This window comes from Balearica regulorum, chromosome 24, assembly GCF_011004875.1.
Source record: "Balearica regulorum gibbericeps isolate bBalReg1 chromosome 24, bBalReg1.pri, whole genome shotgun sequence".
Lineage (NCBI taxonomy): Eukaryota > Metazoa > Chordata > Aves > Gruiformes > Gruidae > Balearica > Balearica regulorum.
This window is the reverse complement of record NC_046207.1, coordinates 4258221-4283445: the sequence shown is the minus strand read 5'-3', so window position 1 is coordinate 4283445 and position 25225 is coordinate 4258221. Positions and strand designations below refer to the sequence as shown.

The following is a 25225-nucleotide window of genomic DNA, read 5'->3' as shown; positions in this document are numbered from 1 at the left end:
TATGGTTTCGCTTCAGTCTGTGATATTCTTCATATAAACACATCATTATGAATTATGCCTAATGAAGTAAACAACAAATATTCACATTTTTACCATTCACATCCTAGGAAGGTAAGGGTCCAAAGCGGGACAGTGTTCGTACCGACGTGAAGCCTGGCTTAGAGAGGATGAGGTGTTTGGCAAAGCGATGGGGACAGTGATTGCTCCATGCAATACTCCTTTCCTCCCACTGGAAAGGTTAAAGATATTTACACTGAGGTAAACATTCAGAATTTCAATTCAGATAAATACTGCAGCACGGGGTTTAGCGTCCTCTCCAAGTTGGCTTCACGTCGGTGCCTGGTTTTTGTCCTGACTACTCCTTACTGTCGTTACAACAAAGCAGATACGCATGCAATGAAGGTGCTCGGTTTGCTGTTCTGCACTCAGCCCCTCCAACATTGCTTCACGTGATTTTCCTCTTTTGAAGCGTGAGCTATGAAGCGAAAGCTAGGAGGAAGATGAGGGTAATCGAGGTGAATTGGCTCTGCCAGAAGCGCAGCCCCAGCCAGGGGCCGCGGCTCAGCTCTCCCAACAGATTTTGGCCACCCCGATCACGCCAAAACTCTGGCTGGGTAACACCGTGTTGCAGACCACGCCTCACCCTGACAATGTTTCATGCCAGAGCTTTCCTTCAGGGCTCGGACCTACGCCGGAGTGAAAACTGCCTCGTGCTACTCAAAGAAGGGATAACCCATCCCCGCCGCTGCAGGGGAGGGGAGAGGGGGTACGTCAAGGAGGGCCAAAGCATTGCGCATCGTCTCGCAAAGCGGAGTGCGGGTCCAGGTCCTGTCCCAGGACAACAGGGACAGCCCCAGAACGCGGCACTGCTGCACGTGAGCGGCTCCAGGAGAACGGGGGACCCCTCTGCCCCCGGCAGCCTCCGTCACCGCCAGCACCGCTGCATCAGCCCCAGGGACCTCGGCCCTGCTCGGGGAAACTCGGGCAGGCGCGACACACGAGCGTCCTTTCTCCCTAAGACAGGGGAGGGTACAAGGCACAAATTTAAACGGGATGAAAACCATCCACTTGAAGATAAGGGAATAGCTTTAGCTATTACTGAAACTGAGGAAGTAATTTGGAAAGAAGAGCAAACCACTGCGTGGTCCAAACACTTTGGTCATTCAATTGGTTGAGGAGCGATTCGGCCAAGCGCAGCCGGCTCGGGGACCGAGCACAAGACCTGGGCCGGTTTCCCTAACGGAAACGAAACGGCACAGCAGCTTTTGCTCTGTATCCCTGTCAGATACAGAAAGCCGAGGGACTCGCGATATTCCACGGATAATAATACTGTTGTCCCTAAACATTTTGTTTTCCTTTCTCCTTTTTTTTTCTTTCCAATTTGCATTAATGTATTTACAGAACAGTCAGAAGCCTTTAGCACTAAGGATCCAGCTGTACAGCAACACCTCCAAATTCACAAGCGAAACCGTGTACCTTCCCATGTAGCACGTGTAGCAGAAACAACGAAGAGCCTGTTGCAGTGGGCAGCCAGAAGCATCTTAATGGTCTTTACAGCTGATTTCAAGTCCAGGTTCAGTGGAAAGGACTCTCTCAATACTCCCCCACTGAAGGTGGAGCTGACACAACATCAGGTTTGTAAAGTAAATCCACACAAGAAAAAACACACCAGGCTTTGTGGTCTGGAGGTCAGACCACTGTACATGCAAGCATCTCCCACACACAAACATTACCGATGCGCATTTTCATTTTTAAAGCATGAAATTGCTTCCATTTTCACTTGAATGCAACTGCATTTCACTATTTGAAACTATCCCTACAGCAGCTCAGACACCACAAGTATTATGATTAGGCAAAAAAAAAAAAAAACAACCCAAAAAAACCCCAACCAAACCATCAGAGGGAAAGCGCAATAGTCAAACAATTCCTTATCTCCTTGTAAACGCTGCAGAGTCAGGACAACAGAGCCTCGCTTCACGCGCTGGGGCTGCCGAGAGCCACGCTCCTCACACGCACACAACAGTCCCTGCGCTTGACAACTTTTACGGAGGAAGCTGACACCTATTCCGTCAGTTATCGAGCTGTTCGATAGCAATTACTTCCACCATCTCTGCTGAAATACCCCTCCCTTACACGCCAACCTGGCCTGGCTGTCTCCGTGATCCTTCCCATGCGCGGGAGCTCTCAAGCACCGACCGTTCCCCTTGGGGAACACGGGGAAGGAGCCGGTAGGCCGAGGGGGTCAATGCGCATCGTGCAGCAGCAAAACCCGCCCGGCGTCGGTGTTTGGGGCCGTTCAGAGCGGGGCACAGGGGACTCTGCACGTGGGACAACCTGGGGGCACGGCTACGTACACCTCAGGGTTACGTATTAAGGCTCTACGCCAAAAAGTAAACCTTTCGGTAATGACAAAGGCTGATTTCCAGAAAGAGCGCTCTTCTCATTAAAGGAAGGGCTTTTCCAGCGGTTTCTTCCACGTGCCAAGTCCACGTGGCGACCTGCGGTCACCCCAAAGGGAACAGCACGCTTCTAACTAAAGCTCGATGCACGCGCATCCCACCGTGCTCGTGCTTCAGGGATATCACCTACAGCAACCACCTTCATGAGCTCTTTACCGTTCTAGAAAAAGCATAGGCATAAAACCACTTTTAGATAGTTATTCATTCTCTCTGTAGCAAATTCCTACGTCCGGTAGCTCCTATGGAGCCGAAGGAAGCCAGGGAGGTCTGCAGAGCAGTAGCAGCTGGAAAAACCGTGCTAAGGTTCCCTGCGGCCAAGTACAAAACACAACGAAGCTCCGTAGCTACCGAGCACGAAAGGCAACATTTCCAGCAATGCCCATCTACGCAGGTTTCTCTGAAAGAAACAGCCCCGTGCCCCCAAGCTGCGCTAGGGCACGATGGAGGTTACACCACCGCACCTCCGCCGCTGTCCCGAGGTAAGGGACTCACCGAACGCCGCTCAAACCCCGGTGCTCTGCGCAGAAGGGAACACGCGTCCCCCTGCACCCTGAATCACATAACAACGCTCCTTGGAGAAGTCTTGGCACTCACCATAGTAATATTTAACTACATTAAATCATGCATTCATGTACAGTTTTATAAATATCTGCTGTATGCATTTTCTCTCTCAGAAGAAAAGCCATTCCACTCCTCTCCTCCAAGGAATGGTCTCATTCAAAGTCTGGAGAAGGAATTACCTGTCGTACTTAACCGGGGGGGAGAGGAAACGATAGTAAAAAACCACTGACAAATGCAGGACGCATCTCTGCGTGGGGACAAAAGACCGCGAAAAGTCCAAACTGTACAGTAATATCAATACACACAGGACAAGACATTATGAATCCAGAATGCCACACTAAAACAAGTCCTGTAAACTCTGATTTACAAGTACCATGAGAACTGGAGAAGTATCAGTGTGCATAGACCGGGATTTCAATTCCCCAGGTATTTACCGTTTCAGAGTCTGAAAGACGCTAGGACCTTATTTTGCTTTCAGTGCAATCCGGATAAGTCCATCACGTTACACCGGTGCGAAGGAAGTTAGAATAAACATCGTAGAGTCTGTTTTTGGAAATATTACTCAACATTGGCTCATTTGAAAAGCTGACTTTAGAGTGAGTTATAAAATACTTTCTTTATTCTGCAGTACTAGAATTTAAGCCCTTAAATCTTCCCTCTACGAAAGCAGATTGTCAAGAGTTCTGGCAGAACACAACCCCAGGGCTGCCGTACTCGGCGGCGGCAGCACCACGACACTATTGCAACTGCGGGGAATGAAGTTAACCCGCGTCGCGGTCTAGCGACTCGTCCCACTGAACAGGACGAGTCCAGCCCTCGACAGGAAGGAAGACAAAGATGTTCGCATTCAACGGGATCACTTCACGCAAACGAACTCGTTGCAGTTTTTGTTCCTGCAGTTAAGAAGTTCAACCAGGTATTACATAAAGTTAGTGTCAGGTTCCTCTAGGAAAGAGCCCTGCGTGTTATTTGTACCAACACCCGTTTTCTCAGCCAAGCAAAACTCAGGCCCGCAACCGCCGCTACGCTACCGCGAGCCAGTTCACAGCCCGGACGCAGCCACGCCGCCGAGACACTGCCCTTCTCGCAGGGGCTGCGAGTACCAACACGCTTTCTCTCAAACCCCGGTTCTGAGCAAGGCTGCCCAAAACTGCCGACCACGTGCTGCGCTCCGGAACCGTTTCGCAGCCAGTATGTAACTGGAACAAAGCAACTCCTCGCTCTCTAGAAGGGAAGAATTCTGGAAGCAGAGTCCTCTCTCAGCTGAGATCTTGCTGCAACACTACATTTATGGTGAAAATAAAACAGCATTCGTGTCAACTGGCCGTACCGTCAAGCCAAAGCCGTTCCCAGTTCGGGCCAGTGCAGCCGCACGCAGCTCCAGGCTTTCCTCGTCCGGACGTTGTGCGAGAGAAGCAAGTGACAGACTGTCAGTTTGGAGTTTGACTTTGCATTTTCTTGCTTCTTTGGACTAGTAAATTACTGCTAGTTGAAAACTACTCGACTAGTTTAACATATTTGTACAGTTCCTGTAAACATAGTGAGAGCACACTGCTGCACGCACACAGTAACCATTTTCAGTGATTAACCTGAATATTACTTTGCATTTCTTCAGAGCTAGAAAGAGCTCATCCACATCATGGATCAGTAACACAAAATCAAACATCAAGCTCAACAAAATCAAGTGTTAGCACAAATATTAAATGTTCAAGTGGATCAATTAAAAAAAAGGTACGGTGAAGAAATTCAGCCCAGAGCAAGTTCAATATTCCCTTAAACAGGACACACAAAGCCCTTAATTCTAGCTGCATCACAGGGAATTCTCACATAAGCTGCTCTTTTAAATCCAAAGAAGCACTTCTCTTGATACAGAATTGTTAAGCTCACACATCATCACTTAAGTTAATGCCCAAGTGTACCATTCTGGTAGAACCATGGCAAAAAAAAAAAAAAAAAAAAAGAGAGAAAAAAAGAAAAAAAAAAGACAACTGGCAGGTAAAACATGGTTGGATGAAACTCGATTGAATCTTGGCAATATTTTCAGAAGATTAAGATAACTTCCAAGTTACTACAAACCCCAGACATGCTGCCACACTGCGCTTCGGAGCCAACCAAAACGACACGGGAGATTATTTCACCCTCTCACAAGTCGAGATTCCAGGAGGACTTCAGGGAAATCCTCTGTGCCGAGGAGCAGGAACAGTCTGAAAGTACGGGCCAGCATGGAGGGACCAAAAGATTCAAAGCTTTATTTTTATTTTTTTTTTTTTAATAAAGTTAACAGTAAAACAAAATTCACAAGCCTTCCCCTCCCCGAGCTGGTTTCCTCTTCACACACAAACGCACACAAAACAGAGGTCTCCAACCGAGAAAAATGAAACTGCTCTAAGTACAATGAGACATGATGAAGGAAGGTGTCTAAGTATGTCCGTATTCAAGGTTAAAATAAGCAGATCAGGTATGTGTGGTTTGGGTTTGTTTTGTTTTTTGTTTTTTTTTAGCCAAACTGGAAAAAGAAATTTCCTGGCCCAGAAGCTGAAAAAGAAAATGAAAGATATTAGCACTTTCAAAATTCAAAGACAACAGGGGTACCTACTATCCTGCTGCAGCCTGACGCCCAGCCAGTACGTAACTCAAACAAAACCATTTGAACAGGTAGGCAAGAGGAGATCTTTGCTGTGCGTTTCCAGCAGCTAATTTCCAACAACTAAACGAGCGGACTACTGATACTGTGGATAAAGGTGGCAGATTTACAAAGAGGAAGGTGAACGCTACACGAAGCGTGCAAGATTTCTCAAAATTCACTTAATGCAAGACCTTAAGGAACACGCATGTCCCTAAGGGGTATATTGACACTAAGTGCCGAGAGCTCACTCAGTGCTGCGTAGACACTACAACGTGCGTGGAGAAAGCCTGAACACACGCGAGATCTGGAGGGACAGCGAGTAACAGCTTCTTCGTTGCCTCCAGACACCTCAGAGTGCGTGCAGGCAGAGGCACTTGGGGGATTCAGTGTGATGAAACCAGAGGAGAGAGCTGCAGGAGACACACGCACAGGACTTCAGACGAGAATCGCCTTTGGTCGCTTCAGCGCCAGTGGCCGGATCCAAGTTACGGTCAACTATCCCCAAGCAGCAAAGCAGCACTAAGATGGCAAAGGCTACACACGTGTCGAGAAAAGGGAACCCCCGGGTTTTGTTGCTTTCGAACACCAAAGAACCAGAACAGCCATCGGCTGGGATGCTGTGCAGACAGAACCTTCCAAACACTCTTAAGATTCTTTTATGTGGAAAAGTCAAACACTCTTCTCAAAGAGCACATCCACTATGGGAAATTCAGCTGTCCTGTCCAGTGATTTGCATACTCACATTTCCAAAGCTGACACGAGAACACTTCCACCTACCTTCAAAACTGAAGCCACCTGGCCCACCGAAGAAGGCCTTGAAGATATTATTTGCATCAAAGTCTACAGGGAAGAAAAGGAAGTTGTGAGCTGAAGTGAAACAGCCAGTTCCAGCTTGCACAGTTTAGAAATTGTCACTTAATGGAGGGCCCGTAAAGCATTGGACAAGCGGACAAAAAGCTAATCGACAGCTTGCTCTGCCGGAGCACCGCTACAAGCAGCACAGGGCCGCTGACTACCAGAAATCTGGCAAAAGCAACTGCTGTCAGAGAGATAATTTCAGCCCTGGGGCAACCTACGAATTTTGGTTAAGCAGCGTTTAGGGACCCACAATCTTTCTATTACGCTATTTAACACTTCCAGTGAAAGGCTTCTGCCTAATGGCAGCTACTACCTACGGGCTCAGTCAAGGGTAACACCCACCATATAACCTGGACTGTTTGCAACTTGAAACATTCAGCGCAGATCTGGCATTCAAATGCTTTCAGAGACCAAACTGTCAATTCATAGGATTATTACAAATGGGAGGTTTGCTTTAGAGAAGGCAGACTCTAAATAGGCTGATCTTTTTAAGGGCTGACACAGTAGAGTATCATAAGGAACACTCACCTCCCATGTTCAACCCGTCCTCTTCTAGATCCTGCCCACTGTCATAGCGAGCCTTCTTCTTGGGATCTGACAGGATGGTAAAGGCTTCACCAACCTCCTTAAATTTCTTCTCCTCTTCCTTCTGTACTTCTGCACTTGCCCCACTGTGTCGGTCTAAAGATACAAAACCAAGCACGAAAGAAGCTTTTAGTTTCTAGTGTAATGGAAAACGCTGCTGTCACAGGATGTATTTCAAATTTGTGGGGTCAGAACTGGTATTTGTCCAGAAATTCCCTCTTATTTATTCCTGCCTCCGAGCGATGGTTGTGCAGGGCACGTGCATGGAGCAAGGGGATGAAAGCAACAGTACTGTTTGTGGATACCTGGATGATGCATTAGTGCTCTTTTCCTGTAAGCCTTCTTGATCTCATCTTCGGAGGCATTTTTGTCAACCCCAAGGATTTTATAGTAGTCTTTCCGTTTGCTCTTTTTCAATTCCACCTGTGCATTCTTTAGAAGTTGCTTGTGTTCTAGAAAGAAGTGCAATGCCAAAGGAAAGCGGCTTTAGTGTTAGGCACAATCTCCTGCTTTGAAAGATGCTGAAGACCAACATGCTGAGATGACCTGGGCTGAAGGATTCAAGTGCATGAGTAACCAACCCACTTGGATTTACAGTCAAGTAGCTAATTAAAGCCTTGCTGTCCACCTATGGCTGCTTCCAAAGGTAGGTAACGGTCTCGGTGCTATTAAACAAAGCAGCGTTAGAAACTGAACCACAAGGACTGTCCATTTCGTTTCAGCTACTAAAAAAGCAAGATGACAGTAAAGAACTAGAACCACAACCGGATACTCTGAATCTAGTGCACTGCTTCAGCTACAAGCTAAATCGTCTTCTCAGCAGTCAACGCTGGGAGAGAAATCAGATTCTGAGACTAGATTTCAGAGTGCTTCTGAGGACTTTTCCAGTACTATCCCACTGGGGTAAGAGGTAGCAAATCAGAGCATATGGTGGGGGAAAAAAGCGAACAAAAGCAACAACAAAACCATCGTCAGTTAAGGGAAACTTATACACACAAAAAGAATGTCAATATGCTCACCTTTTGTTTTTTCTGTCTGATAAACTTTTTCATAGTCCCTTACAGCATCTTCATATTGTTCTGTGTCCATGTAACTGCAGAAAGAAACACTGGCAGTCAAGGTGTACTTCACAGAAAATGCAACAGGGGGTTCAGATACGAGCTCTCTGGTTGGGTATGAATTAAGGGAAAGATGTGGACTGGACTGCAGGAAGAGCAATCGGAGGAACCCACAGAGGGTCACTGCTGGACCGACTGGAAGCCCAGCCATCTGCTACTTGTGGGAAATCCTGGCACGGGAACCTGTACGTTGGGCTCCAAGAGCAGACTGCAATCTCGTTTGGCAGTGCAAGTACTACTTTAACGATCTGATAATCACTTTATCTAGCCGCAGGAACTAATACCAGCCAGCAAGTTTTCAAGGAAGCTGGTGCAGAGTTGTACACTAACAACGCTGGTTAGAAGGACAATTGTGGCATCTCAGAGAGACGTATGCCCGTCTATTTGTGTTCCAGCCTTACTCACGTGTTAACTACTTACTGTAATTTAGCAATTACTGAGATGGAGCTTGAGAAGAACACTGAAGTTTGTAAATTAAAATGAATGCACAACAGGAAGGCTGCAAGAACGGTTTTAGTTCATCTATAAGCCAGGCAGCTTTGCCACAAACTGGGGAAGTAATCAGTATTGAAAAAAGCAGCAAATAAATCTGTAGTCGTAACAGAGCTTTGACTGCTTCCCTGGTGGGTGCCAAGTGACAGAGGAGACATACAGACCCGAATCTCCTTTGTCCAACTTGCTCAGCCTCACTGCACTACACTGCGGTATTACCTATGGCTGAAATACAGACAGGCTCGGCCAATTTCTCCTTTAGGGGAAGCAGGGCATCCCATCTCAAAATCTAGTTTGTTGGAAGTGTGAACAGCTCTGCCAGGGTAAGATCTCTTACCTGCAGCAGCCCTTTGGAAAAGCTTAAGAAAGGCTCTCTGGGACAGAATGCCTTATGTTAGTCTATAAACACGTAAGTCAAGCTTTAGAACAAATCCTGCCTAAATACAACAATCAATAGGCAGTCCCAGATCCACAGAGGCAGCACAGACTACACAGAGCTTCCCCGTCTCCTCATCAGCGTAAGGAAAGGACCCCTTAAAGCCAGAACCTTTTACTCAGTTAAGCTTCAGATTTGTTATCCCTGTCACTCAGGGCTGTAGGGAGGAGATTCCTACCCGCAAACCTGCCCAGCGTGTCCATTACAAAGGTCTACTTACCACTGTGCTCTCCTCAAGTATGCTTTGATATATGTGTCATCCAGTTTTACTGCATTCGTGCAGTCATCTATTGCTTCTTCAAGTTTCCTAAGCTACAATATCAGACAGAAGTTAAGTGAGTTCAAACCAGAGAACAAATGCTGCTAAGTAGCATTATGATTTTAGGCAACCGAAAGGTGTAAAGAGTCTTGGAAAATCTCACTGCTTTGTGTGTCTGCATCTAGGAAATTTTTTCCAGTCCCCCAAAACCACAGAGCTTTTGCTCCCTAGGGAAAAAATTAGAAGCTTGGCTATGAAATGGCAGAACTACGTAGTGCTTCTCTTTAAGAAATGCACTTGGAAACAAGGGTCTTCCTGAGAATGATCTGAAAATCAAGTTATTCTGTGTCCAAACTAAATCCCACACAGGAAAATAAACTTTAAAATATGAAAAAAAATTTTTTTTTTTAAAAACATTGCTTGTTTTCAGCCATCAACAGCCATGTAAAATATCCATTACTGCTGCCTCCAGCTCAGCCCATTTCCCAGGTTTTGAGAACAGCCTCTGTCCCCTGACCAAGTGGGGGTGTCAAAAAGCTCCAAATCACCGCACAGAGGAAAGGCAGGGTGGAAACTGGAAGCACTATCACATGACTGACTGTTTCTCTGGACAGTGCATGACCAAAATACACCAGCCAACCCAGAAAAAGCATCCAGGGTTTTAAATTAGGTCATATCTTTTGAGATCAAAGCCCAAAGCAAGACAGATCATCTACAAGAAGAATACGAACAGAAACCTTCTCATTACCAGGAAGGAAACAAATAGGATGCCCTTATGCTGATTAAGATAAGGCTAAACTACATTCCTCTTCTCCCTCCCACTCTGTGCAGCCCAAGTATTTCAGTTTTGTTTCTTCAGGAGTCAACTTTGTTGGCTGTTTGGAACAGATCCAGTCATTGTGCAAGTACAAAAACCTGAAACACTGCCTACAGCACTGGAAAGATCCAGCTGCCCCAGCAGCCAGAGGAGCCTATGCTTCCCAGAATAGCCGATTTGCAATTTATAAACTACGTGGTGAGGAACAGGATGAAAGACTACCTGCCAGGTGACCATTTCTTACCTTTGAATTAACTGTCCCCCGGTTGCAGTAGAGTTTGGCATTTGTTTTTATATTATTTGGATCTATTCCTAGTGCCTCTGTGTATAGTTCATATGCTAGTTTGTAGTTTCCTTCTTTAAATGCTTTATTCCCATCTTCTTTCTTTGCTTTAAGTGCTTTGGCATTCTGAAAGAAAATACATCCTGAATAAGGACAGCAGGCAAGTGGTTCAGGGGTACCAAGCACCGTATTTTGCTGAGTGAGGGCCCTCAAACATAGCTGTTCCCGTTTCCTTTCAAGCACCATTACAGGACACAAAAGTCACAGCCTCGCTACAGCAGCTGAAACGAGCTGTAGGCATTTTGCCTTTCCCCCAAGAGAAGCGCTAAGGAACAGCCAGTGCCAGTTACAGGCGTTCTCCATGGGAACAAAGGTTGCCTAATGTTTGAGAACATGACAGTGAAGGAAATTTATGGATTTAAAAAAAAAGGAACGGGAGCTCACTTTTTGAGAGCTTATACAAATAAACATATCTAAAAAGTCAGTCAAAGTACTACAACAGAGTAGAAATGAGGGAAGGAATAAAATGAAAGAACAGTGCTTAAATGCAAGTCAACCTGTAGGCCCTAATATTGAATCTGAAAGTCAGAAGTTCTTTCAGAACTGATAGACCTAGTTTTATTGCTCCTATATCTGATCAAAGAACAAAGAAGAATGAAAGGGAGGCAGTCTTCAAAGTATCACGGTCTTCTGAGAAAGAGCTCCCAGCAACTCAGTTTTACCTAAAGCAGCAGCTGGTTGGCTTTGGGAAGGGCTTGACACACTCCTTGCCACTGCTGGGGAACGCTAATGTTGAGAGAGGGAGAAGGGATTGATCCAGCAGCACCGAGTTATGTGTTCGGTTTTTAAAAAAAAAAAAAAAAAAAAAAAAAAAAATTCCCGGTAGTTTTGCAGTCCCATCCCCAGAATCCCCAACTTACACGGCAGGCAAGACACGCTTTCTCGTGATCAGGAGCCATTCTGAGTGCTTGGACAAAGAATTGCACTGCCTTCTCAATACAGTCCTCATAATAAAGGCAGAGACCACGGACATACAGAGCGTCTGCATTTGTTGAGTCCATTCGTAAGATGTCACTGTAACAGACAGAGTAAAGAAATGAAATGTTTCCCTACTCCAGTCTCCTCCTGATCTCCAAAAGCACTCTTCCTCCACTGAGATATTTAGTTATTTTATCAAGTCTGTGATACAGAAACGCAAAAAGTAGGGGAACTTGCTCAAGCAGGACTGCTGGTTAACAACTGAGGCTAAATACAGTTTCCCAGTAAGATTAACTTTAAGGGGCATAAATTCACATACTCTTCCTCATCACAATTTGCATTAAGGACTATTTCTTTTTTATATTCCCTCATCCATTTCAGGCTGTGGAAAACAAGCAGCAGCCAGGACACATCACCAGCTGTTACTCAAAGTCGAGACCTTAAGACACTCACCTCGCTACAGATTGTGCTTCCGGGTAGCGACCCAATAATGCTAAACATTCGGCCTTGAGGATTTTGAATCGATGACAAGCAGGAGCAAACTCCAAAGCACGATCCATGCAAAATACAACCTGGTGTGAGGAAAAAAAACCCCCACAAATGTGAGCAAAACAATTAGCTAAAGGCCTAGTTTGAAAGGCTGCACCATTACCACACTTGAGATTTCATATTTGTCTTTCAACAGGACGATAAGCGTGCAGACACCTGTTTCTTCTGTTGCTGGAGACACATATTTCATTAGAAAGTCTTCCTCATGTGCACGTTTTTTGTCCTTTTAAAGTGCTTTGTGTACAAAGATTTGCTGCACCTGCTGCGTTACGACACAGCACTACAGGGAAAATTTGAGGGACACCTCTAGAAGGTCCATCCCTTTAACTCCTCAGAAATTGCAGACCCTAAAGAAAAAGCCAAGGAAGACAATTCTGCCCCTGTTTCCTGCATTATAAAAGCACATGGGAAGGACAGAAATTCAATAGATTGAGACAGTTTGGACTGGACAAAACACAAAAAGTACAGTGCAGGGACTGATCTTACACTGGTCTGATTGCAATGGGCAGGGTGATCTAATAGGTCTTTTCCATCTCAGCCTTTCTGGTGGGGACATCTGCACGAGAACAGGGTCATTGTTCCACCAAGGTTCATCTGCTTCCCCGGCCCGTGACATCACGATTGCCCGCTGTGGGAAGCACTGTGCTCCAGACTGAGAAGCCAACGGCTTCTGGGTGAGGAAGGAGCAAGAGCAGCTCTCCAGAAACAAAGATCACATTTCATGCAGGCCTCCCCAGGGGAGTGAGATGGAAGAAGTGAAGGGACAGATGCAAAAGCCCAGAACATGCAGAACAGGCAAGGCAATTCCTGCACAGGAAATCCAGATTGACCATACGTCCCATTTGCTCCTCAAAACAAGAAGGGATTTACCCTTCCGTAATCTTGAGCTTAGCCTAAGAGTCAGTGACCTGAACAACAAGCTTAATGTGCTGGACAATCTCCTTTCTGGGCCCAACTTGGGCTTTACGTGCAACCACTGAACAGAAACAGTTGCATGAGAAACATTTGGTGCCTTTCAGATTTCATGCTGTCATTTCTTGTTATATCAGGTCAGTACCAGCTGTGTCCTGCTACAGCCCTTGGGAAGAAAGATTGGGAAACAGTAACAGAGAATGCCCTGCGCAGATCTGCATTCCTCCTTCAAAGACCCTCACTATAATACTGGCAGACAGACTGGTTTTTTGTTTGGGGGTTTTTTTTTTAATTAAAGAGTTGAGAAAGAAGAATCCTGGATATGCATTTTAGGAGCAAAGTGTTATCAAATGCTGCTGCTGACAGAACCTGTACCGAACAGTTCACTCATGGTTCCACTCACCCTGCAAAGCAAACAGCAATAGAAGACATTCAGCCTGAGCCAGTCACCCTCTTCACTTTTCATTCGTTCAGTGCTAAGAGAGTGTGAGCTCCGCTGTTCTCACAGCTATCACAGTTCACCAAGCAGCCCTGCTTCAATCGCAAAAACATGTTGTACAGAACGCCCTGTTCGAGTCCAGCTAATGTTCGTCAGGGAAATTCGACACGCATCTGGTTGAACTGGACACGTAAAACATGTCAGTTCATAATGCTACGGGAAACAATGAAATTTATTTTACCTTCCTGAAATCCCGTTTCTCAAAATCCACTTCAGCTATTTTTTCATACTCAAGCACAGTACTGGCGTTCTTCAGCTGAAAGACAGGAGAACACAGCAAGTGCTGCAGGACAGTCGCTGCTCTGAAACACCATCAAGCAGCACTTAAGCAGCCAAACCCTAAAGCGTCAAGAGCAAAAACCATTGCAAGCCATGGAACAATAATGCAGATTACATGAATACTTTTGTCAACGTTAAAATCAGTTTGAAATCAAGTGACCTAACGGGCAGCCCAGAAAAACGTACCCCTGTGAATGAGACAGAAAAGTGGCAGCAGCTTTCTACACGCTGCATCACCTATTTCCGTGCTCCCTTCCCACCATTTACCATTTCTCCTCTGGAGTGGTGGGTGAAAGACCAGCTTAGCCTCCACACTTTTTGTGCTAAGAGGAGACAATCACGCACAAAAGTAACTATGCAACCTGGCGGTCTACTGAAAAACTGGTTTAGACATTTTGACAGCATCTCATTTTTCCCATTACCTCACAGCATGCAAACAGTCATTACTAACGATGACTGTGATTCCACCTTGCAAATTCAAAGCGAAAGGCTTACCAGTTCAATCCACTCCCTTTGACAGGCACATCTACTGGGAATATTTAAATCTGAAGAATCTCTTACCTCTTGCTGCGCCTGGGTATTCTTATGATCCAGTTCTAAAACTCGTTGAAAGCAGCGGCTGGCAGCCATGGCATTCCCTAGGGAAAGATGGCACTTCCCTTCCCGTAGATGGCCCTGAGAAGACAGTTAAAAGGGAATTACAAGAGCTGCAATAGGTGGAGACAAGGGTGTTGAGACACAAATAAGAAGTATGAAGGTTTCCACATACCCTTACAAAGCTATCATCCAATCTGACAGACTGCTGAGCATCTCCCAGTGCTTCTCGGAATCTGCCCAACATCATGAGAGTGGCAGCTCTGTTACCGTAATAACTGGCATTATTAGGACAGGTATCTGGAGAAGATGTCAGAGCACTCACTGTTATCGTAACATAACCAGCTATACAACTTGTAGAACATATTAAGAAGCCGTGGTTGGATTAAAAATTCACGTTCCCTCCCAATTTATAACGTCACCTAAGTGGTTTAAGATGACGCATGATGGTCAAGCGGCTGTTTTGAATAGCAAGTTATAAAACTATTGCTCCCCACACTATATACAGGAATCAACTCCTATAGAACAACAATTGTTCTGTTGGGCAGCACTGCTGACCCTGCATTAGAGGGAAAGCTGGACTGGTTTCACGTTAAGAATATCTTGGCTGGAGGAGAAACAAAGAACTGCTGCAATCACCCACACTGGCACTGACTTGCATTATAAATCTGGTGAAGTTTTGCAAGGTTAATTAAAGCAGGTAAAAAGTTTTCATCCAGCGTGTGCTGTTAGAAACCCTCCTGGTGTATTTTAAATCAATTTTAAATCAATAACTAGCTTTGATTTTTAGACCTGGTATTCAGCAAAGATTCATATTACCACCAACTGTTCTCACCTATGGCTTTTGTGTAATAGTTGTACGCCTCGTTGTAATCTTTCTTGGCGTAGTATGCATTTCCTTGCTCCTTGAATGATTCTGCTTCTCTGAAAGGAAGGAAAACACCCCATTTTAAGAGAAATTGATCAGACCCGATTCTGACCACGATTGAACATTTGATCCCCAATCTTAGTATAACTCCTCAGTGCTCCCAAACTCTTGTAGCTGGTTGCTGCAAGGCTTCCTCTGTATACACTGCCCATCAGAAAACAGAACACCTCACGTCCTGCTGGCTCCCAGATACTTCATCACTTTACTAGGGCAGTGAACAGGGAGATGACCCAGCTGAACGTTACAGGAATGCAGTAGCAGACTAAAGCCACCTTTGCGCATCCCTCTTTCAGTCTCAGAGGCGCTTGGCTTCTCAGAGTCCAGCAAAACTCACAGCTGTACACGGTCAATCGAACCAGCCTACTCCTGCGAGGTGCTGCATAACCTCAGCAGTCATCGAGGTCAAGAAACACAGTGCTGCCTATCTTTCAGTAGTCCCACATACTTAAGAAACAGGGCCAAGAACAATTCTACATTCAGAAGCCAGCTAAATCAAGGAGAAGTAAGGGTGCAAGCCTCAAGTAGAAGCTTGGCACTGCCTTGGCAACAGGTCCAGAAATAGTCCTCACACTCAGGAGCAAGCATTTGCAGATACAGTTTAGGACATTTAAAAAAACACAACATATGGTTTAAAGCAGCATCCCTTAAACTCTTGAAAGCAAAGTTTCCCCTAAAGGAAATTAAATACTTCTCTCTCTTCTCCCATCTACCTGCATCATTTTAGACAAGCAGTCTGAGAGGGGACTTGTACCATGGTGGTGAAGTTTAATTCAGCTTCACTGAATTAAATTCAGTGATTTAATCACTTGCTTCTCCTCCTAGACTGTTTAATGTGTGAAAACTGTGAGGCCAACCCAAAAGGAGCATCACCCCACTCTAAGATACAGCAGTCAAGACTTGTGTCGTGCTTTTGGGACTTCACTGCTGTAGCCAGAGCAACAGATGCTGTTTGTCCACTCTCCAAAGCACTCGCACAACCAGAACTCTGGCCTCAGACAAAGACAAATTCTAACCATCAGAACAAAGACCAGCTCAGACTCCATCCTTCATGTCCCACCAGGGATGTGGCCAGCATATCTACGAGCCCCAGCTACTCTCCTTCAACAATTAGCAATCTTCTGCTAGAGCAGCCAGGCTGCAGGGATCACCTGTACAGGGAAACATCCGCAGCACAATCGGGACAGTTGCAGTTGAGTATTACAAGTCATCGTAGCCTTCTTGGGTGACCGCCAGCTGGTCTGAACATAGCCTTTGCTGAAGCAACGGAGCAGAAGCCGAGGAAGCTAAAATAGCTGAGTGACCCCCAGCCTGCCAGAGCAGAGCGGCACTTGCAGGCTCAAACACAGGTCAGTTCCAGGCTGTGCTGAAATGTCGGACTTCAGCGTTTTCTTGAAAGAAGGATTCAGAAAAGAAGGTGTCTCTCTGCACCGCTTGCTGCAGGAAAGCTATTTACAGGGTAACCCCAGGTAAACAAAACTAAGACAAATCAGGGAACACAGGACTAGAGAGTGAAGGGTCACGGGATCTTCTACATACAAATACCTCCATCCCGCACGAGCTGTTCAACTGCGCTGCGCTGAGGAGCTTTATTCCTGTATCCGACAACACTACTGTAACAGTCAAAGGCCAGAGTCAGAGACAGTCTTCAGTCTACCAGGTACTACAAACACAGAGATAATCTTTACCTTTACAAATGTAGGCTCGCCTATTGCGGAAAGTATAACTCGAGTGATCCACTGCTGTATTTCTGTATACCTCGACAAAAGTCTCAAAAATCAGACGCAGCTTTGGGCATGTTTCAGGACTGGATTTTGCCCAGAGGAAGCAAAGACTTTTGTCTTTCACAAATCATGTTCTTGATAAACCTAACAGGATAGAAGCTGACTGTCTTCACTGAAGGCTGCAGCTACAACACATCGGAAGAGCGGAAAAGGGGCTCTGGCTATAGAAGATTTGCTGTCAGAACGTACCATAGTGAGAAGCCTCTTTCAGTATAGAAAATAAAAAGTGAAGAGAAGACTGCTGACTAGTCCTCCATTTCAGTAAGCTGCCGAAGCCAAGCCCTGAAGGTGCAGAGTAGATCTGTAAGAGTCAACCACCACTTTGCATTTTTATTTTGGAAGTACGTATAGATCAGATCGGTACGCAAGAAATGCATTTATCTACTGGAAGCTGCCAACCCAGACAGGCTGAACGCAAGCCGCAGTGCCCTCGCTGAGGGGGGAGCGCTGCCGGAGCCCCCCAGCACTCCCAGGGCACATCTCGGCAAAGGCAGCACAGGAGCCGAAACAAGGAGGAGGGACCCCACCAGTGAAGGGCAGCAATGTTCGGCAAGCCTACTAGAGAAAGAACAAAGGGAATTGTCTTGAAACAAGTTCACATGTTTTTAAACCTCATTCAGACTTGCCATTGGCCATTCCCACACAACTGCCTCATGCAAAGGGTTGTTTTCACTGAACCATCACAGTTTTGCCAGCTGGCAAAACAATAGACACAGGGAGCTGCCACGCTGAGGGCCCGCGGGCACAGCTGAAGCGTGTGCTCTTCACTTTCATTTTTAACTTTTGCTAGCAGCTATGCTCCAGCAACGGAGCAGATGCACCCCTGCTGTAACTCTGCTGAAGTCAAGCAACACACAATCACATCGCTGTATTTATTTGAAATAAGATGATTAAGTAACAGGGTGGCACAGAAATGGTTTAGTGCATCCACCCCACTGCCTCAGAAGGGTCTGGTCACAGCTCCTGGGTTCAGTTCATCCCCGCCGCATCCGCTCCCGTTCCAGCAAACGCTGACCTCAACCACCCAAGATGGGAAACCACTGTACCTCCTGCGCCCCAGCCTGCCTAGCACCTCGCCCAAGGAAGGTGCTTGTCCGTAGCCTTGCTCTTCCTCAGATGCCAGCCCGCTGCCAGACCCTGCGTGGCAGGACAGCATCCCTCCGTGCTCCTCCTTCCCTAGGGCCACAAGAGCCAGAAATGGTTACGTGCCTCTTGGATGGATCTGCATCACAAGCGGCAGGACTCATACTTTGCACGATTAAAAACGTGTCCAAACACAATCATCTTTTTTTTTTTTTTTTTGAGTATTACACACCAAACATTCAAAATATAGTGGAAAAAGTAATCGGCAATTCTGTACTTCTGGAACCTCGGCAGCAAGTAGTTTAATCAAAACTTTATTGTCTTGTTTCTGTAATCACAGATGGAAAAGAGCATCACAGCTCCTATTAAAGTTCCTTCCCTCAGAAGCTGTCTGTTGTACGGTCTAAAGAAAGGGAGAACAGTATTAATGGCAGAACTCATCTCTCGGAGCCACCACTGTAACCTGCTTAGCATACCAGTCCCTGAGTCACAAGTCTTTTAGCAATTTTACCTGTCATGTCATGAGGAAGCATTGTCTAATAGATACAGCTAAAGGGCTGGGTGCCAGAACACCCTGTCTGCCAGCAAACGGCCGGGAAGAGCTGGGAAAACGGGAGAAAGAAAACAGATACATGGCAAAACCAGCTTTCACAAAGCATCAGTACTCTGAGATGCTAGAGAAAATATACAAACAAAATTGATTTTCTACACTTTTTATTGGTCTATTTTCCTTTTCAGCATTTCCTTTAACACAGATTGATGTATGAACAAGTCACAGGACCTCAGATAACACAGGCAGGCAGGAAGTACACTGGTATTTCTACTGCTCACATGGCTTAAAGCTTAACGATGAAAAAAGAACAAGCAAATTGTCTCCAAAGCATGAAGGCCGAGACACAGTTGCTGGAAACGCGAGGCTTGTGGTCTGAGATCCTAGACACAGAACAGAAGCATCTCTCCTCAGTTGTGCTCCACTGACATAGAAAGTACACAGAGAAAACAGTTCTTGTTTACCACGGTCTCTAGCTATAACAAGAAAAAATGCAGATCTCCTGATATCACTGTAATTGTTTCAATCCAAACAGATGCTGCAGCCTGAATGAGATCATTCTGCATCTCGCACTGATGTAGGCTGCATTCCCCACTTGCTACTTTTGAAACTGAAGAAGAATCGTGCTTTGCTAAAAATACGATCTGGGCTCAATGGATTGCTTTGTGAGGGGAGGTTAGTGTCTTCTCAGGGCCTCTCCATGCTGGACGCAGAAGACAGGGAAGAGTCACACCAAGGATCTCAGGAAGAAGCTCGTCTTTCATTGCTTGCGTGCACCACGGGCTCACAAGGAGGGGACTGTTTGGAGTAACTCTGTCCCTGTGAGCTAGTAAATTTTTTTTCCCCCTCTTTTATAACATTTGTCAGGACCCCTAATTCTCCAAATGCTCCGGTCCCTGTCACCCTAGAGGACCTGCCACCAAGACAAGCAGCGGCCGCACGTTTGGGCGCTCCCCTTGCACACCAAGGGGCTGAGGACGCAGCATGCTGCCTGCCTGGGGGTAGAAGGAACCCTCACAAGGCTCCTTCCATTCCCTGTGCCCTGCTGAAAGCTCAGCCCCTGCTCATTCCCAGAAGAGCTGTGAGAAGCAGCCATCAGCAGTGACACAATCCCACGTTTGCCCAACAACTTCTGCCTCCTCCTCAGAGCTTCCACACGCTGCCCCCGCTCGAGCGCCGATCGTGGCTTCCACCCCTCCTACTCCAGCTCCCAAGGAGACACATGCAGACCTACCTCGCGATGCACTCGATTTTTTAAGTCCTCCAAAACTTCTGGGATCTGCGCAAACAGCACCTGCCAGGTCGGGGTGCTGGCACAGACCCTGCGCACACAGGTACGTGCGCCCAAAGCAATACTACCCAGCTACAGAAATTCGCATCTAAGCAGGTGGCAGACTTGCTCTCTCGACCCTCACTCCTACTTCATTTCCTGCCTCAGTTACGAAACAGTGACAAAAAAAAAAAAAAATCTAGGATTTAAGGAAGGCTCCAAAACCCTGCCCTGGCCAAGCAATCTTTTTTAGGATGCTCTGACAAAAGGAACACACCTGCCTTTTCTAAGCAATTCTTGCAGATACTTTCTTTACTAGGACACAGTGCCTTTATCTAACATTTTTTTGGTTGAAATCCAGTCCAGATTCTCAGCTGTCAGATGTTATTCAGCCGCTTGGGTAAAATAAGTTTGGTGATCTCAATACAGTTTACAGCAGGCAGATGTCTAGAGCTTAAAATTAGCTGTCATATTTGCCACTGGACATACTATACTCTCCCTTTCCTTTCAGGACTCAGACGAGAAGCCAAACGCAGAGACACGCAGGGTACACTTCCCCATACATGTTAGAGACTCCAGGTTCGATTTTGCACTCTGACCGAGGATTTAGCGTGAAGGGAATCTATCTATCTATCTGTATGTCTCCCATTAGCAGCGTTTGTGTTTTCTGTCTCTGGTGCATGGAGGAAGGCTGCAGGTGCAAAAGCGGGTCCCTGAAAACAAAAGACAAAATGGTATCTAGGATATAGCACGATCACCCTCTGCAGCTAGACAGCATCTTGCCAACCCTACTGCCGTAGGGCCCAGGCTGAACGCGGAGCAGAACACACCACCACCCAAGACGTTTCTCTGCACATCAGCACCCCCCACTGAACAAGGAGCAGGTTTACTACTAGCTGCAATACAGAAATGAAAACGATGACATTTACTCACAGCATGCCCCAAACCAGGGAAATAGTGAGTCTGTACAGGCAAGTATCTGCACGGATAGCCTGAAGACTCTGCAACTGCAACATAAAAGCAAAGGTCTGCCACAAGCCTCTCAAGAGCAGACACAGCAACGTAACGGCCATTTAATACAGAAGGCGCACAAAACACCCACGCTGTCCTCTCCATGCACCCCAGAACAGTCCCAGCACCCGAGGACAAACTCAACCATGGAAGACCAAAAGCCACAAGAACCAAAATACGCCAGGAGAAATCAAAGAAATGAACCAAACCTCTCCCTGCAGCTGTAAGTGAAAACAACCTGACGAGCCCTGAACTTTAATTGCGCAGTTACGTAACACACCTCGCTCACAGAGCTCGGTATTAACCTAATTCATGGCAATGGTGCGATCTTTCCTGGCAGGGTCACATCGTAGCTGTCGTGAGAATCCATGGAAGGATCTAGAACCAGCTAGAGATTGCTTTTTTCTGCAGAGGCCTAAATGAAGGAAGTCAGCTGTAAGAGTTACATGGAAAAATAACTGCCACTACAACATGATTCACCCTAAAAAAGCATGTCTCACGTTAAAGAGAAAGGCTAGAATTGTAGGTACTGACCATCTTCTCAGACTGTATAAAGCGACTATCTAATTCATAGTATTCAAATATTCTGCAAATTTGTGGAAGAGCAAACAACTATGCGAGCAGCTTCTACTGCTCTTCATATTATCATAAGAGCATAAAGTAATTACATATTAGTAAAATAGGCTGGGTTTACAGCCTGGGAAACTCAAGTGCCCGTTGACAAGCAGAACAGGAATAGCGGAACCTTCTTCAGGCACCCCCGTAGCGACGCTTCCCACCAACGGTGCCCCTCCAGCCGACTGACCCCCACTCCCTGTGAAAGCAGCCAGGTAACGACATTTATTGATGAGGAGCCTGACCAAGATCCAACTCATTTTGTGCAAAATAGCAGTGGAAAGATCTGTCGAGCTAATAGTGACCCAAAGGCAGGCAGGGTCTGAAGCCTTCTTGACTTGTGCACAATTCACTTTATGTGGCAAATTTCACGTTCGTTGCTTTACTAAGGCTAACTATGATTTCCTACTGAGGATCGACATATCTGAAGTCTGCAGCAAAAGCATTGTAAAAGCAGCAGTCCGGGTAGATCATTTCATAATGATATTTTCTGAATGATTTGAGATATTTAAGAGGTTTCCACATCCTCCAGTGCTGAAGAACGGGGAGAAGGTCCAACCTTAAGCACGCACATCAGACAGAATCTAGAGCTGCCAGGAAGATGACAAGGAAATTCTCCCTGGCAGAACTCCAGTGACCCCAAGCTCACAGACCAGCTGGACAAAGGGAAAAACCATCCCCAGGGGTTAGAAACCTTTAAAATTAATTAAAAAAAAAAAAAAGTTACTTTTTTGGGGGTGGACCAGCCCCTGCTCATCAGCTGCTCCCCAGCAGAGGAGCTGGCACTAACAGCACCACTACCCAGCAGATAAAATTAACGCAATTACATCAACCCTTTTCCATAAGGACCCCCACAATTTATGCAGCAGCAGACAATAATTATCCTGTGACCACACTCTATTCCTGTGCCTTAAACAACCTGTGAGCGAGCCATTTGGCACGTTTTCAGCTGTTTCAGTGCATTAGTTACAATCATTCTGAAATACAAATCTCCGCTTTTGCGAATTTCCTAATTTTTATTACGCCACAGAGAACAGTCACGCATTTAGACAAAGGTGAGTCCTTAAGCAAAGTATCAGTATCTTGTCATACTATAATTCCTAAACAGAAGTTCAGAACATGGAAACCCTTGATGCTGACTTACAGCAACGATTCAGAAAAGGTTTTCACTTATTTTTGCTGTTTCCTTATAGAAGGTATTACAGACACATCATAAAGACTGTACTAAATCAGATTCAAGTGTATGCCTCTGCACGCCCATTAATGCGGAGTGCCTGCATAGCCCTTACATGGTTCAAGATGGTTTAGAAACATCAGACACGTAATTAAGCCTCCAACTGCTCTCCCTAATACAGTGACCATCACCCTAATTTACACGAGATCAATTAAGCCACAGAAGTTAAGCAACTGATATAAAGCCAGGAAGGGCGAAGGTAGAGGAGAGGTTAATGCACAGGACCCTTGGCTGGCAGAAAGGCATGAGTGTGCAAGGCTTGCACTTTCTGAGCAACCAAAAAGACTAACTGGAAGTAGAATAACCATATCCTACTCACACATTTCTCTTTTAGCAAGATAAAGGAGTAATATCCCAACAACAACAAAAAAGGAAACATTGTGAAAACACCTAATAAAAGCACTGCACGGTGATGACCACAGACTACGGGACTGGCCTTATGACACCAAGAAAAACCCAGATGTGCCAGACTGCCTGTTCCTCACAGCCGAGCCTTCCCCTCGGCGCGGGGCGAGGACCGAACGCTGCCCACCAGTTCTTCTATTCCTGCACCTGCTCAGCCTCTCCCAAGATCATCCTAGTCGTGACTGGTTCCCTGCGCCCATCGCTTCTGCAATGAAACTTGGGAAGGAGGAAGGGTAACGTTAGAGGTCACTATCAGAAGACGACTGTGCCTTCAGCGTGGTTTCTACATTTGGATATTTTTAACATTTCAAACACCACGTTTAATTAGCCCAGGGGAAGGAATGACTTGCCCATTAAACAGGGCTTTCCCAACTTTACAGGCCATGCAATTTGTCAGTATTCCATGCACGACATCCAGGTGCCTCTTCAGCAACACCTAATTTAAGTCCTTAGAATGACATCACCAGGAAGTCAGCTCCTTAAGCGTTCAGTTTCTGACCGTCAACAAGCAGCACAAAACACCTCAGGGCATCAATATTATTTTGAAAATACTATTCCTGAGAGGCCACTTTCAGTTTTGTTTCTTCCTTTTAATTCTATCCACTGAATAATCTTCTAGAGAAACTGCCTCACCTTCTACAGAAACCATTCTCTCCTCCCAGTTCCCCAGGAGATAACCGACTGCCAGCGTTCAATGCTGCAGAGCCAGAGGAGTTTCCTAGACGTTGGACCTTGCCACCCCACTGCCTGCAGGGACTGCGACGCTCAGCTGCTGCTGGGAACCAGCTCACTTGCTCTTGAGAAGAAAACGTGCAGGAAAGGTTGGGATTCCCACCACCCCCAGCCGACGCTGTGGCTTCCCCTGGGCAGGGTGCACCAGGTCACTTTAGAAATGAACCAGCTACTGGAACTCAAGCAGCCCTGTAACTACACTAACCTTTTTCAGAGCAGGACTCTGCCCAAACATACGCCAGCAACTGATGTTTTCCCCAATACCCGCAGCAAGGCAGGGCAAGTAAAAATTGCTGCATGTAGATTTCAAATGGTAACAGGGAGAAGGGAGCTGGGTACGATGAAGAAGCAAAGAGCGCTCAAATCTGTATTTGAAGCTTCCCCTTCTACACCACAGCTTAATCCTTTCCTCCTCAGCGATGGGAGAAAGCTCTCTTCAGACACCAGCCCGCGTGGCCTCGGGACAGAAAGGATGTTAATTATATTTCTAGGACACCCTAGCTGACTGAAGACAGCCCGACTCCGCTACGGGGTATATGTTCTAATCCTGGTATAGACGGAGGCCATGGGACGCTCGCATGGGACGCTCGGCCAAGACATCCCAAAATAACGCGTCAGCCGGCAGCGAGCACAGCCCTGCGCCGCATGGGGCATGTCACAGCCCCGGGCGGCACTGCGGGCGCTGCCGGCGGAGCCCCGCGTTCCCCGGGGGGCCCTACGGGACAGGCTCTGGGAGAAAGGCCTGTGCCCCCCCCCCCAGGGCCCGCCGCGGGCAGGGACCTGCCGAAACCGACCCCGAGCGCATCCGGCCCTGCCCGGTGCCCCCTTCGGCCCGGAGCTGCCAGGCCCCCGGCGCGGACCCGAGCCCTCTGCCCCCGAGGAGCTCCCGCTGCCCGCCGGGCGACTCGGAGAAGGCCGGAGGAGCCCTGCCCGCCCCCGGCCCAGTACCTGCGACTCCCCCGCACCGAGGCCCCGGGACCTGCCGCCCCCTCCCCGCGGCCCGGGGCCGCCGCCTCCGGCTCCCCCAGCCTTGCCCGGCCCCGCCCCGCCCGCCGGGAGGGACACCGGCCGCTACCTCCCCCGCCCGGCGAGGCGAGGCCGGCCCGCGGCAGCCGCTCTACCTCCGTGTCTCCTCCTCGCTCTCGGGCTCGCCGGGTCCCTCGGGCGCCGCCATGATCACATCGCACTCTGCCGCCGCCGCCATCTTACCGCCGGGCCGGGCTGGGGACGGACGGCGGGGCGGGGGCGTGCGCGGCGCCGGAAGGGGCGGGGCTTCCGCCGGCAACGACAGCGGCGCGCGGGCTGAGCAAC

The 25225-nt window shown here is 47.1% G+C and overlaps 1 protein-coding gene across 1 annotated transcript; it reads right to left on the bottom strand.

The window, feature by feature from the left end:
• Positions 1-5245: 5245 nt before the first annotated feature.
• DNAJC7 (DnaJ heat shock protein family (Hsp40) member C7) lies at positions 5246-25181 on the bottom strand. The gene is made up of 14 exons (XM_075775087.1): positions 25036-25181; positions 15141-15229; positions 14481-14605; positions 14273-14386; positions 13614-13688; positions 11926-12044; positions 11415-11568; positions 10456-10620; positions 9356-9447; positions 8109-8182; positions 7395-7541; positions 7033-7185; positions 6424-6486; positions 5246-5555 (listed from the first exon to the last, which is right to left on the bottom strand). Exons 1-14 carry the CDS (start codon positions 25116-25118, stop codon positions 5518-5520), a joined length of 1491 nt encoding a protein of 496 aa, XP_075631202.1. The 5' UTR covers positions 25119-25181; the 3' UTR covers positions 5246-5517.
• Positions 25182-25225: the final 44 nt, after the last annotated feature.